This window comes from Hyaena hyaena, unplaced genomic scaffold (genome assembly GCF_003009895.1).
Source record: "Hyaena hyaena isolate Hyena2069 unplaced genomic scaffold, ASM300989v1 scaffold_277, whole genome shotgun sequence".
NCBI classification, from domain to species: Eukaryota; Metazoa; Chordata; class Mammalia; order Carnivora; family Hyaenidae; genus Hyaena; species Hyaena hyaena.
In genome coordinates, this window is record NW_024080905.1 from 1,828,818 (window position 1) to 1,846,525 (window position 17,708).

At 39.1% G+C, this 17,708-nt stretch overlaps 1 protein-coding gene across 3 annotated transcripts in view; it reads left to right on the forward strand.

Annotated features, from left to right (window-relative positions):
* RSU1 (Ras suppressor protein 1) overlaps nt 1-17,708 on the forward strand; it is a 198,640-nt gene that overhangs the window by 114,520 nt on the left and 66,412 nt on the right. The window contains exon 9 of one of the 3 annotated variants that reach the window (XR_005530794.1): nt 15,008-15,105. The exons of 1 other annotated variant lie outside the window; for it this stretch is intronic. Coding sequence is in view for 1 of the 2 variants with exons in the window: in XM_039245862.1 (XP_039101793.1) it covers nt 784 (1 nt within the window). In the remaining variant the exon portion in view is untranslated. Of the gene's footprint in view, nt 1-783; nt 841-15,007; nt 15,106-17,708 lie in introns of those variants that run through there. One more of the 3 variants, XM_039245862.1, reaches the window with a different exon arrangement.

The window sequence follows — 17,708 nt, forward strand, 5'->3', positions numbered from 1 at the left end:
TTTGGTTAGAGAATTCAGGAAGGAAGCCTTACATAGAGCACCATTGCTGGACCCCATGCTGTTTCTTTCACAGAATCTTCTAGAGGAAAGATGTTGTGCAGAGGGCCTTTGTGCCTCCTGACTGCTTCATGCCAGGGGATCCACGCTAGTAGGTGAGGAACTTCTCCGTGGGACTTTGTGGTCCTGAGAGGTAGCTCCTGGCATTGTGCTATTAGGGATCAGGGATTTCCTGACTTGACTCAGAGTTGCACTAACTACCTGTAGAGTCCTTGTAACTTTGTTTCATGTTCCTTACCTTAGCTCCATAGATCTGCAGAGCCTTAACAGGCAAGAATGAGACTACTCGTAACAGAGTAGGAAGGTCTGTTCCTACCTAATTCAGACCAGTTTGCTTTCCCAGCAGAGCGAGAGAGAGAGAGAGAGAGACATTGGAGACAGAGTGCATATTTTCTTGTGATGCACCATGACATAAAGGCACAGCCATACTCAAATCTGAAGAAAAAGAAGAGTCTGATCTTACTGTATGTCCTGGTCCTAGAGGTGGATTCTGGTCCCACCTTCCGGTCGGTGGCAAACAGCCTCTTCATACCCGCTCTCAGCTTCCCCAAGGGAAGTGATTCGAACTAGATCATCTCAAAGCTGCCCCAGCAATGATTTTTAATTTCATTTTTTTCCTGGGAAACATGTTTTATTGTCTATATTCGTTCATTATTTTTTTAAACATAGTTTAATTCTTGAATTTGCCCCCCCCATATGGATTTACTTCGTTGGTTTTTTTTAAAGGCAACAGAAGATGATGATGACCCTGAATATAAATTGTTACAGGAAAATGGATATAAGATAAAATTACCAGATCAACCTTTTTATTCTATATTTTATGGAATACCTAATATATGTTTGGCAGTAACTTATTCCTACACATGAATTCCTGACACTTTCGATTCTTCAGACTTATTAATCAGTGTAGTCAGCACCAGAGCAATTTTATGAGACTTACCAGTCATCAAAAATTTATTATCAGATAAATCAAAGAAACAACGAGCATCTTAATAGGGTAGAGAAAGTGGCATGTAAAGGATCGGTTAAGCCTGTGCTTTTTGTTGGTTGTGTGTTATATTTACAACCAGTATCAGAGAAATTACCCACAATTTCACACGTAGAATCGGCGGGATGATAGCTGCCTTCTTGGGTAAAACCTCTTTTGTTTTTCTCCAGTAGAATATTCTGTTGGATCTAACTGTAAGACCGAGGATGCTAAATAGAGGGTAGAAAACATGTTCCAATGATACGTGTACATCATTTATTTTAAAATAAGATCTGCATTTTTCTTTGGAATTTCGTTACTGTTGTCATCCAAAGTTCAGAATTGTCACGCTCCATCCTTTCCATTGGGGTGAGATTGCCAAGCTTGAACTCTCTGAAATGGCATGGGGAAGCAGTAGACAGACTGCCACGCTTGTGGACGGGCTCCGTGTGTGCCTTTTGAGAAATGAGACACGGGTTTATGTCTCCTATATTCTTGGCACTGGCTTTGACACCATGCTGAAGGTCTAAAATATACTTGGGTCCTCATCGTGTGAGATGAACTGTTTGGAGGGGAGCTTTTCCATCACCTGAGCCCCGTCCTAAGGGTATCAGACTCGCACTTGTCCGCAGGACCGAAGGATCACAGCAGTGGCCCAGGGAAAAGCTGAGTTGCACTGAGGAGCTTCATATGGAACCACTGTTAATGGACCCGGAAGACAAGGCTGGATGGTTTCCCATCAAAGATACAACGTGCTTCCCGCCTCGCATTTCCTTAAGTGCTGTTTTCTCTGCCGGAATGTTTCTTCTTCCCCCCGTATTTACCTATTGAATGCCCAAGTGTTCAAGTATCAAATACTGCTTCCTTACAGACCTTTTTTTCTGAATATTTCCCTAATTGCCCATCTATTCCAAATCCCTTTCATCATTCTTCTTCAGTGCCTTTTCATTTTTCCTTCGTAGCAATTTTAATAATAATAGTGATGAGTTATTGAGTATTTACCATGTGACAGACATTATGCTAAACTCATTACAAGTGCTGTTGATCATTTTATAACACAGTGTTTATTTCTGTGAATACTACCTTTATTGGTGGCGAAGGGAACCGAATACATGTTTTCTTTCCCTTAAGAAGCTGCAGTCTTCTTGAGAGCAATACTCAAGATTGCCTCATGCCTGGGCTTTGCTTGTGGTATGGCCTCTATGTCTTCTATAAATGACTTGTCTCAGGCAGGGGAGCCTCTCACAGGGTTTCCTGATTCCTGAAAGAAAAACAAAAACCAAACCAAAACAAAAAGCCTTTCTGGCGTCTTGAATGGACCAAGTTACAGTTTTTTGTTTTTGTTTTTGCTATGCACAGTAAACAATGGCCAAAACATTAAAATCCTTTCTCAACATATAGTATTGAGTGACAGTTACATCTTCATAGGAGGCTTTCATTGTTTCTGTCGATCTCTTTTTCCCACCACACTCCCATATTAGAAATGAAATTGTGTTTTAACTTCACAAATGAATTGTGTTTTGAAAGAGAGACCTTCGTCTGTGGGGATCCACGGACTCTGTGGTCATTTCGTGTGCCTTCTCTTTGTCCTTCAAGGGAGTGTTTCGTGGCGTCTGGAGTGTGCGATTGTGTTGTCAGTGTTTGGAATATTTTTGAGAGAGACAGAGTGTACTTTCTGGTACAGGTGGTTTTATCCTGGGAGGGAAGCTGGATGGCGGAGGCAGGCAGGGCAGGACATATGCTCACGTTTTACCCTTTGGAGCCTATTGAATGTTCTGTTTTTGTCCATTATTGGATATTATATCACTCTGTATCTATGTATACAATGTATACTTATATGTATACTACATGTATAGTAGGTATTATTTTGTATACACAATTAAATATTAATATCACTATTTAACAGATGGTTTAAAAACCAAAGAATAACCTGTAGGAGGGCCCTTGAAGCTAAGAAACCACAAAGAATGTGGCTGTATGTAGGCCTGCTTTGTTTTATTGCACTTTGCTTTACTCTGCTTCTCAGATAAGGCGCTTTTTTACACATTGAAGGTTTGTGACCCTCCCTGTGTTGAACCACTCTACTGGTGTCATTTTTGCACTAGCATTTGCTCACTTCTTGGCTCTGAGTCACGTTTTGGTAATTCTCATGATATTTCAGGCTTTTTCATTATTGGGATATTTCTGAGGGTGATCAGTGATCTTTGATGTTAATAGTGTCATTGTTTTGGGGTACCATGAATGGCGCCCGTGTAAGACAACATACTGAACGGGTAGGTGGTGTGTGTTCTGACCCACCCACTGACTGGCTGTTCCTCTGGCCTCCCTCCCCTGAGAGAGACAGTAGAAATAGCAGAACTGGAATTAGGAGTGGAGCCTGCAGATGGGACTGAATGGCTGCCATCTCATGGTCAAACTTGACTGGATGAAGAGTTGCTTGTTATGGATGAGCAAAGAATGTGTTTCCCTAAGGAGGGATCTACTAGTGAAGTGAAGGTGCTTTGAAGATTGTTCACAACGACAACCAAGGGTATAGATGATTACCCAGACTTGGTTGATACAGTAGCTGTAGGGCTTGAGAGGATTGTCTTAAAGTTTGAAGGAAGTTCTCCTTTGGGTAATATGCTCAGACGGCATCGCATGATAGAGAGAAATTGTTGGTGAAAGAGAGTTGCTTAGGCGGCAAACTTCATTGCTGTCTTACTGTAAGAAATTGCCACAGTCACCCCGGCATCGAGCAGCCAGCACCCTAACCGGTCGGTAGCCATCCACATCGAGGTGAGACCCTCCACCAGCAAAGGTGAGGATTCACTCAAAGCTAACAGGATGGTCACCATATTTAGCAAAAATACGTGTTTATTTAGGCAGAATACTACAGCACACTTAATAAAGTACAAGGTAATGTCTTTTATATGCACTGGGAAACCAGAAAATCCATTTGACTTACTTGATTGAAATAAGTCTATAAGTATTTGCTTTATTCCTGGAACCAGACCCTTACTATGTCTGCAGCATGCATGCCTATGATCAGTTTTTGTCTTCTGTGATATCTCTTTTCCATTCATTTGCCTCGAATGAGTAGAGCCCTTTTTACCAGTCTCTCTTTAACCACGTATGCCTTAACCTACCTAATGTGTCCTGAATCTTAGAAAGAGGCTCTCTAAAAGAGAGCTGAAAGAAGGTTTCTCATTTGATGCAGTGATCATTTCTATTCTTGACTTAAGTATTGTGAAATCTTAGATTTTTTCTTATAATATGTCACAGATAGCATCAGGCTTTTCTGTATCCTTGGAAGAACCTGTAGCAATCCATTTTTCTGTCATAATCTAATGTGAAATGGAAAAAGGCAGTCATTCACAAAGATGTAACCAAGTAGAATAAGGAAAAAAACACAACAACAACAAAAATGTACGAAATGTACTTTAGCATTGAATTTCTTTAAATAGGACTCTTCCCACCTTAGAGTTGAAGTGATTGAAAGTAAGTTTTCCTGTATTTGAAATGTCATGAAAGTTTAAAAGAAGGAAGAATGGATGTTGGAAGAATTCATTGCGTATGAGATGATGAAATTAGGCTTCAGGTTCCCATACAAGACACATGGATTTTTTTCCTTATAATTCTTCTCTCTCATTTAAATTTTTTGGCTGTAAACTAAGATGACGTGTATGTTTCAGACTGTTTATGTGAGATTATGAGCATTTTTAATCTGTTCTTGTGCATTCTCAATAGAGACTGCGTGAGTGGTGATCTTTTAATAGACTGTGTCTTGCAACTAGCGAATTTATTTTGGTACAAAATTCTAGATAATTCCTGAGGAATGTAAATTTTGCTAATAACGGTTTTTGCTTTGAAATACTTAACATTTTGGAACTGTACTTTTTTTCTAGTTTTCTGGAACAGACTTCTTATTTTTAGAAGTTTAGTTAATAAGACAGATCCACAAGGACTATGCCAGTCATTAGGTTGAGGGAATGAAACTTATCTTTATTATCTTTATTATTTTTATACTGAAACATGATTAGAAAAAGAAATAACGGGAGACGAGGCAAATGCTCCTTCAAGACCAGCATGTGAATACATTATACAAGTTTTTACTAGAAACATTCAGAACATGATAGTGTCCAGTACCCTCCCTGCTTCCTCCATTTTTCTTTTATTCATGGACTAATATCCAGGTGGATTAGTGAGTGAGAGAAGTCTCCTCAGTGACACCGAGGAGAGAGAATTGGCATTCATTAACTTCCTGCTGTGGTCAAGGCCCTGACAGGTTCCTTGCAGACTTCATCTCCTACAGTTTTATGACCCCGTAGGAATAAGTGTTAGTTCACTTGGCTTTCAGATGAGAAAATGGAGAGTTGTAGATTAAGTAAAATGACCAAGGTTTACCCGAGTGGTAGAACCAGAGATCACACTCCATCAATCTTACTCAACAGAGCACTTTTGGCACCTCAGCAGCTCAGTCTGTGAAGCGTCCGATCGATTTCGGCTCAGGCCCTGATCTCACAGTTCATGAGATTAAGTCTCACGTTGGGCTCTGCACACTGAGAACCTGGAGCCTGATTGGGATTCTCTCTCTACCTTTCTGTCTCTGCACCTCCCCTACTCCTTTCTCTCTCTCCCTCTCTCTCTCTCTCTCAATAAATTAACATTTAAAAAAGAATTTATTAAAAAAAACTAATACTCTATTTGTTGCTTTTGTGCACTATATGGGAAGAAAAAGGAAATGCTGAAATTACACTGACATTCTCAAAGGGAAGTTAATGTATGATGCTTAATGGTACAGTCATTATCATTCAGCTTTTCTGTTCTTAAATCTAGCCCGTCGGTTGAGCATCCAGTTTCTGCTCAGGTCATGACCTCACAGCTTGTGGGTTCGAGCCCCGTGTTGGGCCCGTGCTGACAGCTCAGAGCCTGAAGCCTGCTCTAGATTCTGTGTCTCCCTCTCTTCCTGTCCCTCCCTAACTGATCCACTCTCTCTCAAATAAAAATAAACACTGGAAAAAAAAATTTTTAAACCCAGCACGCTGTAGGGCCATATCTCCATCCTATGGTTGAAGGCATAGGATATAACATTCAATTGTCCCAAAACTGTATGAAAGCCTGTCTTCCTGTATGTACCCTGATTCTGATCTAACAGCCTCCTGGGGGAGCAGTTCTGCTCTAACCCAAATCCAGTATCCCGCCAACTGCCCTCTCTGGTTCAGTGGGTGCATATTCACCTACTGTGGACTACACATTATATTGTTTCATAGTTGGACTTTAGTGTGTGACATCTCTCTACCTTATTTTATATTATTTATCTCTTTGGGCATCAGTGTGGACTCCTGTCTTCCTCAGATCATCTTGTACCAGTGACAGAAATCAGATTGGCTGGTACAGTCCATCCCACATTTTCCCTGTGATCTCTTATTTGTGTCTTGCTTTCCTTTTCTTTCTTTCTTTAAAAAAATGTTTTTAATGTTTATCTATTTTTGAGGGAGAGACAGGGCATGAGCAGGAGAGAGGCAAAGAGAGAGGGAAACACAGAATCTGAAGCAGGCTGCAACCTCTGAGCTGTCAGTACAGAGCCCGATGGGGGGCTTGAACTCTGTGAACCGTGAGATCATGACCTGAGCCGAAGTCTGACGCTTAACTGACTGAGCCACCCAGGCGCCCCAGTTACTGGAGTTTATTAATCCAGTTCCGCCTTTGCCAAGTTCTACGTGCTCAGCCACGCATGTGTTTACGTGACTAGTGACTCCATGTTTGCATGTCTTCATTTGCTTCCTGGCCCTGGCCTCAGGTGTTCTGGAATTAGCTCCCAAGTGTGTTAAGTTTAGAAAACCTTGTCACTGTCCCCAGAGCATCTAAAAAGAGGAAGAAATAGTAATTTCCTTCTGGGTTTTATAGTGAGAAAACCAAAAGTGTGGCCCACTCCGTAATACTAAGGTGTAGGTCACCTGGTTTTGAATAGACTCCCATTCAGTTAAAAGGCAGTAACAAGAAAGCAGGGAAGACCCACCAGTACAACCTTTTGAACTTCTGGTATGTGTTCCCTCTATATTTTCTTGGGCATGAATATTTGTCTTTAAACACACATAGTTTTACTCTTGGATTTAGTCTCCGAATGACGTTTGGCTCGTTCCCCCAAGTTTTTGCTCAGATGTCAGCTCAGCAAAACACCTTCTGTGTCACTCTGTCTAAAACAGACCCCACCACGCACCCCTGCCTCTAACATCTAGAATGGAGGTTCCCCCGAGGGCTGGGACTGTGTGCACTTGTGTGTCGCCAGGAGCCTCAGTACCTGGCACCCCTCCGCTCTCGAAATCCTCAGTGAATGAGGGTGCTCATTCTTTCAAGCATACGTTGCTGTCTGTAGGTTCGGCATTGCTGCTGGAGGAACATTTTTAAAAACCTTCTGTCGCACATCCATTACACATTTTTAAGTGTTTCCCTTTTTCTTCTCGTGTCTGAGCTGCTAAGACTTTGTGATATTATTAGTGGCGCTTCCATTGCCACAAATGTTTCTGTGATGTTTCCAGCACTGCAGCCTTCCCGAGCCAGCCCTTCCCCATCAAATCTAGTAACTCTTCTTAGCCAGGCTTTGAAAGAAATCCCACACATGGAATTTTTGAGGGTAATGTGGAATTAACTAGCAGGGCCTTTAAGGGGGTATTTGACCTAGACTCAGTCCGCTAGCTTGTTTTTGTTTCTGTCTTTTGAATCAGCTGGGCTCCATCCTCTAACAGATACCTCGATAGGGGGTAGGTGGGAGGGACCCAGCTCCTGGCTGCCCGGGCACCCCACGATGGAGGTGCAGCTACTGTCTTCCCTCATGATGGCATGCAAGACTCTGTAGAGGTGAATTGGCAGGCTTTGAACTATAGCAATTGCTTAGAAACAGAGAGCAAAGCACAAGGAAGAGAGTGGGAGATAGTTCTTCCCACCCCTGCCCCAGCCCTCAAAATAAGGTTTGTGGACACGTCAGAAAAAGTACTTAGAGCCCTTTCTCTGAACATAAAAATGTAGATGTGTACCCTTCTCTAGGGTATAGAGAAGCCCTCAGTAGTCACTCAGCCTTGGGGAAGCAGAAGACTTCTCATCAGCTGCAGTGAGAAGGAGCCCTAATGTGTGGTAGGCTGCCTGCCATTCCCCATCTCCCTCCCCTGGGCCCTGGTGTGCTGTCTGACCTGCTGAACTCAGGAGTTTCCCAGCAGGGTGAGGAGTGCTCTGTGCTCGTAGAAATGTTTGGCTTGTCTGCGCACAGAAGGGTCCTCCCAATGCACTACTTCCAAGTTTGATACTAAATTTTCTCACCGTTTTCACTAGTTTTGTAGATTTCACACAAAATTCTCTTCCTCGACTTTTTACTGTTAACTGTGTGTTGAAGGCAAAGGATGGCATTGTACGTGTTTTCCGTAAGTCGATACGGCAATAGTGTGACGTAGTTTTGATTTACGTGTGCCACCAAACAAGAGCGCCTGAATGAAAGAATTGTAACCGCTCTGTTACGTTATGCCAGAATTCGCGCTTTCGGCAATAAACGTACCTGCCTCCATTACGAAAGAGAACCAGAGGCTGTGTGGCAGCCGTCAGAACCCCAGCCAGTGGCAGCCTATTCTGGGCTCAGCGCCTTGACAGGTTCTGGACATGCACACTTGCGCTGGTCAAACTTGGGACCCTGGAGAAGCATTTTCACAAACCCACAGGGCTTCTGAGTACTCCCAAAGGAAATGTAAATAGTGAAACGTCTCTTGGTACTACCTGGAAGGGAACCCAGGAAGAGGAGGGCTTAGTCACTTAAACATCAGGCCTATCTATGCACTTCGGAGAATAAGCAACCTCCAGGAGGCAGGAGACCAGTGGGTTCAAATCCTACTCTGACCTTTTGCTAGCTTTGTGACTTGGGCCAGTTTGTTGGGTTTTTTTTTTAATTTAACATCTTTATTGACGAGCAGTTGTTAAACAGTAAACGACATATATAAGGTGTATAATTGAATATATTTTGATGTGGGTATACACTTGTAGGTGAGTCACCAGAATCAGAACAGTGAACTAATTTGTCATGCCCAGAGGTTTGCTTGTGCCTCCGTGTGGACCTTCCCCCTGCCTCATGCCCTCACTCATGTTAGCCCATCTGCAGGTAACCACCGATCTACTTCCTAACTATACATTTGTGTTTGATAGAGTATTATAAAGAGATATACAGTGTGAACTCTTTTTTTTTTAACTGGCCCCTTTCGTTCAGCATAGTGATTCTGAGAATTGCTCTTGCATGTATCAGTAGTTTACTTCTTTGTATTGTTTAGTTGTCCATGGAGTGGGGATACCACAATTCATTTATCCAGCTGCCTGTTTGTGGATGTTTGGGTTGTTTCCATTTTGAGGCTGTTGCAAATAAAGTTTTGATGGGTTTTTGTGTGCACGTCTTTGGACATGTGCTGTCATTTTTCATGTGGAATGCAGTGGATGGACCATATGGTAAGTATAGATTTACCTTCCAAGTAACTACCAAACCATTTTCAGTATGGTGCAATCATTTTATATACCAGCCAGCAATGTCTAAGTGTTGTTCCTTCATGAGTGTTGTTCCTTCATGTCCTTGTCAACACTAGCTGTGGCTGGTTTTTGGTTTTTTTTTGTTTTTTTGTTTTCAATTTTATCCATTCTAGTAGGTTCCCACTATGGTTTTGATTTGCATTTATCTGCTGCTGAAAAATGATGCTGAGCTTTAGCCATCCCTGTACCTTCTTCAGTGAAATTTTTGTTCAAATCTATCCATTAGTTAATATTTATTATTCTTTTGAGATTCTTTATATGTTCTAGATACAGATGCTTTGTCAGTTGTACACTTTGCAAAGCTTTTCTATCTTTCTGTGATTTGTCTCTTCATTCTCTCAGCAGTGTCTCTTGAAGAATAAAACTTTGTAATTTTGTTGAAATCTAGTTTATCAGTTTGTTCTTTTATGGAATGTACTTCTCGTGTCCTATCTAAGTATTCCTTGTGTAATCCAAGTTAATAAGATTGTCTCCTTTGTTTTAGTCCCTAAGATTTATAATTTTAGGTTTTGCATTTAGGCCTTTGATGCATTTTGAGTTAATATTCTAAATGGTGTGAGGTATGGATCAAAGTTCATATTTTTGCATATGGATATTCAGTGTTTTCTACACCATTTGGGTGCAGATTGGTTGATTGTATTAAGTTTTCTGTGTCCTTTCTGATTTTCTGTCTACTTGTTCTTTAGTTATGGAGAGAGGGGTATAAATCTCAGACTATAATTATGAATTTGTCAATTTCTCAGCTCTGTCAGTTTCTACTTCATGTAGTTTCAGACTCTGTAATTAGATTTATAAATATTTAGATTGTTTATGTCCTGTTGATTGACTCCTTTTACATTATGAAGTGAAATGATTTAGCTCTAGTAGCATTCTTTGGCCAGAAATCGACTTTGCCAAATAATTAGTGTAGCTGTACTCCTTCTTAATTTTCATTAATGTAAGCATGATATATCGTTTTCCTTTTTTGCTTTCTAACTTCTTTATATCTTTATGTTACAGTGAGTTTCTCATGGGCAGCATATAGTTTGGACCCATTTTTCCATCTCATAAGACAGTCTCTTTTAGTTGGGGAGTGTTAACCATTTACACAATGTGATTAGTGATGTAAACAGATTTGAATCTATCCCTTAGTATATATTTTTTTCTTATTCCACCTGTTTTTTCCCAATTTTATTTTTTTGTGCCTTTGGGATTGTATATTTTTTAAGACATCATTTTATCATTTTGTTGGCTTACTAGCTGCACTCTTTCATCTCTTTAATTTTAGGGTGTGCTTTAGTGTTGATAATTTATGTCTTTGACATTTCACAGTGATGTTATCACTTCACATAGAGGTGGGAGAACTTTAAAATAATATACTTGGAGGGCACCTGGGTGGCTCAGTCGGTTAAGCGTCCAACTTTGGCTCAGGTCATGATCTCACAGTTTGTGGGTTCAAGCCCTGCGTCGGGCTCTGTGCCGAGGAATAGCTCAGAGCCTGGAGCCTGTTTCAGATTCTGTGTCTCCCTCTCTCTCTGACCCTCCCCTGCTCATGCTGTCTCTCTCTCTCTATCTCAAAAATAAATAGAACATTAAAAAAATATATATATACTTGGGTATCTCATGCTCCAGGCACTTTTGTTGTCATACATTTCACTTCTAATGTTATAACATCCACATTACATTTTTTATTATTTTTATCAGTGAAATCTCTTTTGTAGAGATCTAAATAGAAGTAAAGCATCTTGTATACTTTGTTATGTATTTAGGCATTTATGTATTTACGCATTTTTAGTGTTCTTCACTCTTTTGTGTAGGTCTGTATTTCTATCTAGTATGATTTTTTTTTCCTTTTATTAGAAGGACTTCCGTTAGCTTTCCTGATTATGTGGATCTTCCACATATGAATTATTTCAGATTTCAAATACTTCCAAAACACTTTATTTTATGTTACTTTTTGAATACTTTCACTGATATAGGATCTTGGCTAGACAGGTTTTGTCTTTCAGTGCTTTAAAGGTTTGTTCCACTGTCTCTCACTTGAATTATTTCTGACAAGAAATCTGCTGTGTTTCTCCTCTTCCTTCCCTGCCCCCCAACCTTGGCTGCTTTTAAGATTGTCTATCACTGGTTTTGAGCATTTGATTTTAATGTGCCTTAGTGTAGTTTTCCTCTGTTTTTTTTTTTTTTTTTTTTGGTGTGTGTGTGCGCGCGTGCGCGCTTGGGGCTTGCTGAACTTAATGGATCTGTGGGTTTGTAGTTTCCATCAAATATGAAAATTTTCAGCCATTGTTTTTACAAATATTTTTTCTAAACACTCTCCCTCCCCATCCCTGTCCACAAGCCTTGCCTCGCTTTTCAGGACTCTGTGGACACATGTTTTAGCCTCTTGTGGTTGTTCTACAGCTGATTTATCTTCTGTTCATTTGTTTAGTCCTGTTTTCTCTCTGGGTGTCATTTTAGATCTTGTTTCATTACTTTGAATTAAAATTCCCTAATTATCTCATTACAGTTTTCATCTCATGATTATTTGGATCACTTTTATATCTCACAAAAGTCAGGATACTGATTAACTGTGGAGGAAACAGAGGAGATGTCCGGGAGAGTGACTCTACCTTGTTTTCATTCTTGTCCTAAGTGATGGTTACATGATTGTTCTTTTTAAGTTCTAGTTAAATGCACATATATTTTGTGCATTTTTTGGTGATACTTCTATTTTCACAGTTAAAAACCTGTTTTTAAATGACCTGAAAAATACAGTGATTTGGTTTTGCATTCTGTTAAACTCCTATGACGAAAAGAACTGGAGAAAACAATACCTTTTCAGATATATTATTAGTAATAACATTGACATTGTTTTTGAAATGATTGTGTATTTAGTATAAAGCAAAGAGTAATTATGTTAATGTAATTAGGGATTAAGATTTTCAGCAAAAGAGTAAGGAGATACAAAAATTAGAGAAGTTAAATCCTACAGTCATAAATTAGAATTGGAAATACAATAAAAACTAATGATTTTTTTCACCTTTTAAAAGAATAGATTTTTCCCTGCCCACCAAAGAGACCTAGAAAAAAGATGCCAATGCAGTAGCAATACCACTCTTACCTTCTTGACTGTTGTCTTTATTTTTTAATTATTTATTTATTTTGGGGAGAGCATAAGTGGGGGGAGAGTGTTGTGAGGGGAGGACAGAGGATAATCAGGGACCCAGTGTGGGGCTCGAACTCAGGAACCACGAGATCATTGCCTGAGCTCAAGTCAGATGTTTAACCACCTAGGTGCCCCTGAATTATTGTCTTTAAATACCATTTGTCACTAAAAGAACTCTGAGATCTTTAAAAAAAATAAAAATAAAAAGGCTAATTCCAGGTGTTTATCAGGAGAAGGTACAACTGAGCCTGTAATATCCTGTCAATCTAGAAAGCAAAGAAGCTCTCAAAGACTGTGTCAGAAGAATTCGAGATGACAGGTTGAAGATCCTCCCACTGGCCAAAATTGGGACAGTTTGGATATCAGTAAGAATAATAACTACAGTTTATTAAAACACATTCAAAATGCTTTTAGAAAATCTCATTCGAACAAAATACAAAAAGATTTTTTAGATAATCAGGAAATTTGGATAGTAGATATTTGATGAGAGTAAGGAATTTTTAGGTTTGGTCATAGTTGTTAAGGAGAGAAGTAAAAATGAACATGAATGAAACAGAACATGCCCTGTGTAAATAGTTTTTGAAACTGGATGGATGGGTACATGGTAACTTATACTATTCTTTCGACTTTTGAGGATGGGTAAAATTTTTCCAAATAAAGTTGACAATATTTTAAATAAAATGAAGAATTTTTAGTGCCTCTATCATAGAATTGTTGTGGAGATAGTGCCTGTTAAGCTCCATATTACGTTATTTGACCTTAAAAAAGAAAATAAAAATGGCTCAAATCCCATGCCCTCCACCCATTTCTCCCCACCAAACTGTGAAAGATTCTTTTATTTCATTCCACCTTTGGAGCTAAAATTGCCCATAGAGTTATCCATGGTGCTGACAGTGCTGACCAATGGGACACAGGAGGTCACGAAAGAGGCGGGGCAGGAGGGAATGAAAGATGAGTTTGGTGTTACATACCCTGAATTTGAGGTTTCTGGATTATCCTAAATGTAGAGAGATCTAATAAGGGTGAGGTTTTATAGTCCTAGAATTTAGGAAGCCAATTAGGCTGGAGATAGAGTTCATTTCTTTTGGCTAAGTCTTCCCAGGGCCCCTCTTTTAACTAGACACCAGCTTGCCAACTAAGGAGGAAAATTTGGCCATAAATATATATAATGTTATATCAGCAGTTTGGTAAATATAAACATAAATTTAAACATCTGGCAATTTTTATATACAGAAGTCCTTTTGATAAAACATAACTGCCTGGAATCATGTCAATGGATGGTACTCCAGAAGGAGAAAATTGACATCACAGTTTGAGAAATATAAACCACCTTCACAGCTGAAAAACAAGGTTACTGCAGTGCGATTACTTTTATTTACAGATGTAGGAAAGTTAATAATGAGGGAGATCAGAACAAGGGGAGTAGAAAGGAGATAAAGTGGGAATGGTCTTAAAATTTACATCTGAGGCCTTTTGGGCAGCATTTAGAACTAGAAAAAGAAACAAAACATGTTCAATTAAAATCTATTTCCAATGCTATTTCCAGTGTTCAAATTTTATAGAGCTATAAAGATCATGAAATCATAGAGATTATCTCATTTCCCTCCTTTTTTTTTTTTTTAGGTGATGAAATTAAATCCCCAAATGATGAAATGATCTAAGATTGTCTAGCTAGTTCATGTAATATGTTCATTAAACCTCTCCAAGTGCCTGAAATATTTCTCCTACCCAGCACCCATCCTCCCCCCGTGACTGGTTAATTCCCCCCTGTTGTACAAATTTTAAGTCTTTATCTGAGGAGTCTACCCCACTGCCCTCACCCCTTGATAAGATCAGATAATTACAGTAGCAGAAAGCAACCACATCTCTTTACTGAGCGCTTACTATTTAATCATTGTTAACAACTCTGTGAGGTAGATACTGTTAGCTGCTCTTTGCAGAGGGAGAAACTGAAATACAGGGGCACTTACTAACTTGACCAGGGATATAATTAATATGTGCTAGAACCCGAATTCAAACACAGTCTTACTCAAGGTCTGAGCTCACCTCACCACACTTGTCTGTTGTCAAGATACCTTGATACCTTGTGCCTGTCTTGGCACTTACTGCTCTTACAATGTTACATTTATCTGTGGGATTATGTGATACATTTTTTCCTACTGTGTTGTAACCTACAGGAGGGCTGAGATCCTGTATCTTTTGACTTCCTGTTTTTGCTTTAGCTTCTAAGTTCATAACATGTAGCAGGCTCATTGCATACATTTTTTTCATATGTAGAGTTACTGCTGTATTTTTTCGTATTTTTCTAATCACAGGCCTGTCATACAGTTGCCTGTGGTGCTGTAGTACAGTTGCACTGTTAGATGAACTGTGAGAAAATGCACAGCTGGTGCACACTAGTTCATGTCAGTAGGTAAGTACTCAGTAACTGAGGAGCTTTAATTATAATAAACAGGCTTAGAGGTGATGTAGCTTAAGACCCAAGACAGAGTCTCACCTGATATCCACGGCTCTTAATTTTTATTCCCTACTTTTTGGTACCCATACTAAGTACAGTTAGAAAAGTGAATCTGGAAAAATTTATTGCTTTCCAGAGCTGATTTTCTTAAGATCGATGTCTTGACTAGATAGGCAGCCAAGTATAAGTTTCATCTTTGCTGAGGATGAAAACCTTGTTGGTTTTATCCTTGAGAACAAGACGGATCCAGAGTCTTTATGATATGGTGGTAGTTAACATAACTATCTGAACCAGTCTCTTGGGTATGGACCATTAGGAAAGGCTGGAGTAAATATTTTCAAATTAGCATGTAATTCGAGGGTACAGTTGTTAATGTCCTCATTCAATTACAGCAGGAGGTGAGTCCTTCTTTGGCCTTTCTTTGGTCTTTAAGATGCACTAGTTTCTACATGTATGTCATCTTGTATATATTTTGTGTGGTGCAGGTAGGATTTATTATTTCAAGTCATATCCTTGAACTTAGTTCATCAATGTTATCTCTAGGGTATAGAGATGCATTTGGCAAGTGATCAGCAATGTATTCTGGTATGCAAAAACCTAGCTGTAGAATAAAAATGGAGTTATAAAATTAATCTATAAAACAGTCACAGATAAAATGGTGAAAAGACTAGAATTAATCTTAAGAAAGATGCAGATATCCTAAAATCAAAAATAGTAGTATTCATGAAAGTGACAATCAATTATTTAATTCCAAGGACAGATACATTATAGTCTAAAAATATATTTCAGATTCACAATTGACTAGCTATTTTATGTGGCAGAATACCAGCTTTGCATATTTATTAAAATTATTCATAACTGCGTAGCTGCCCAGATGAACTGTTGAGTTCTTGTTCCTTGATTCAATATATTATCTTGTCCATTTTATCATGCCACTGTAATAGAACTTTCTCTAAATTTTAGAATGATCCATGGAATATTTTCAGTATCACCATCTCCCAAATACATATTTAATCATTTCTGTTTTGGCTAATGTGATCTTTTACATAGCTTTAGAAGAAATCATCTATCTCCATAGGAAAATTACAAGTTTTTCTTCTTTAGGGAATGTATTTCAGACAAAAATCTTTATTTAATATGAAAAGTTATTGTATCATTCATCTTTAGGTATTAAAATATTCCTGTTACCTGAAAATTTGAACAAGATGTATAGTCTTCAGAATAATAGAAAAATAGTAGAAGTTCATAATCTTTATGTAGATTTTTATGGAGAACTGTGTTTACTTTATTTATTACTTGTTGAGTCATGAGTTGCTGTGGTCAGTGTGACAGTAGTTGTGATGGTGAGTTGTGGGGCCAGAATGCCATCATTTCATATCCTGAATCCACCACTTGTTATTTATTTTATTTAACTTTTTGAGCACTATATCATCTGTAGAATTGAATGATAATAGTGTCTGCCTTATACGGATGTTAAAGAAGATTCTATGACATAATGCAGATAGAGCACTGAGAACTGTGTTGGACATATAGTAAACACTTAATAAATATCAGATGCAGTACTATTAATGTTAATTGTAAATCATGGAATGCACAAACTGGGCTACGGTTTTAGCAAGAAAGTACATAGAGATATTAACCTCCAAGAACACATCTCTAAATTGGTACAAATTCAGAAGACGATGTTAGGAAGGAAAAATAAAACCTTTTTAAACTATAGAATGTTAATTTTACGAGAGTTCAGAGAAGTCTTAGACAGTCTAGTTTAATCCCCTCTCTCTTTATGTGGATGAAAAAGTCAGCTGTAAAAGATTGAGTGACTGCTCCATGATTACCAAGCCAGGACAGCAGATTCTAACCCAAGTCTTCTGGCTCAAAGTTAAGTGTTCCATCTGTTTTACTAAAATGCTGGCTTATCCACAGGAACATTCATTGAACCTGTCCTCGATGTCATTGGGTTATGTTATGTGACTTCTTATCCAGTGTATAACACTTCTAGCTCCTCTTGATTTGATGTCCTAATGGTTGTTAATAGTCTAGAAATAGATTTCTGTACACCCAAGTGTCCTGGAGAAAACTATTGACTGTCCTCGAGCTAGCACTGTCCTCAGTGAGTGTGAGCAGCTCTGAGTGCCTCGACAGGGCAATAGCCATAGTCCTCAGAAAAGGGAATGTCCTCGAAGTTGTGTAGAACTACCCTGGAGATCTCATAAACTTCTAACATTAAAATGAATCGTTTCTTCCTTATAAATCAGAGTCATGTGTTAAAGGAGATGCATTAGATGCTTCTGAGCTATTATGTTTTAGTGGGTTCTATAAAATTCTCAATAAAGGAAAGGTCAGTGTTTGTATCGTAAACAGAGTTCATGGAGGCATGTTTAACCCCAGTCCCTTTTGGGATTCCTGGAGCATATTTTAGTTGAACTTGCTCTCCTTTGAAAGTGCCCCACTACACACCACCTCCCAGAAGGACCCCATTGCCCACCTGGGCATTCTCTTTCTTGGAGATACCGACTGCCCTGAGTCTGGGGCCAGTCTTGCACAAAAGGAAAAAATGA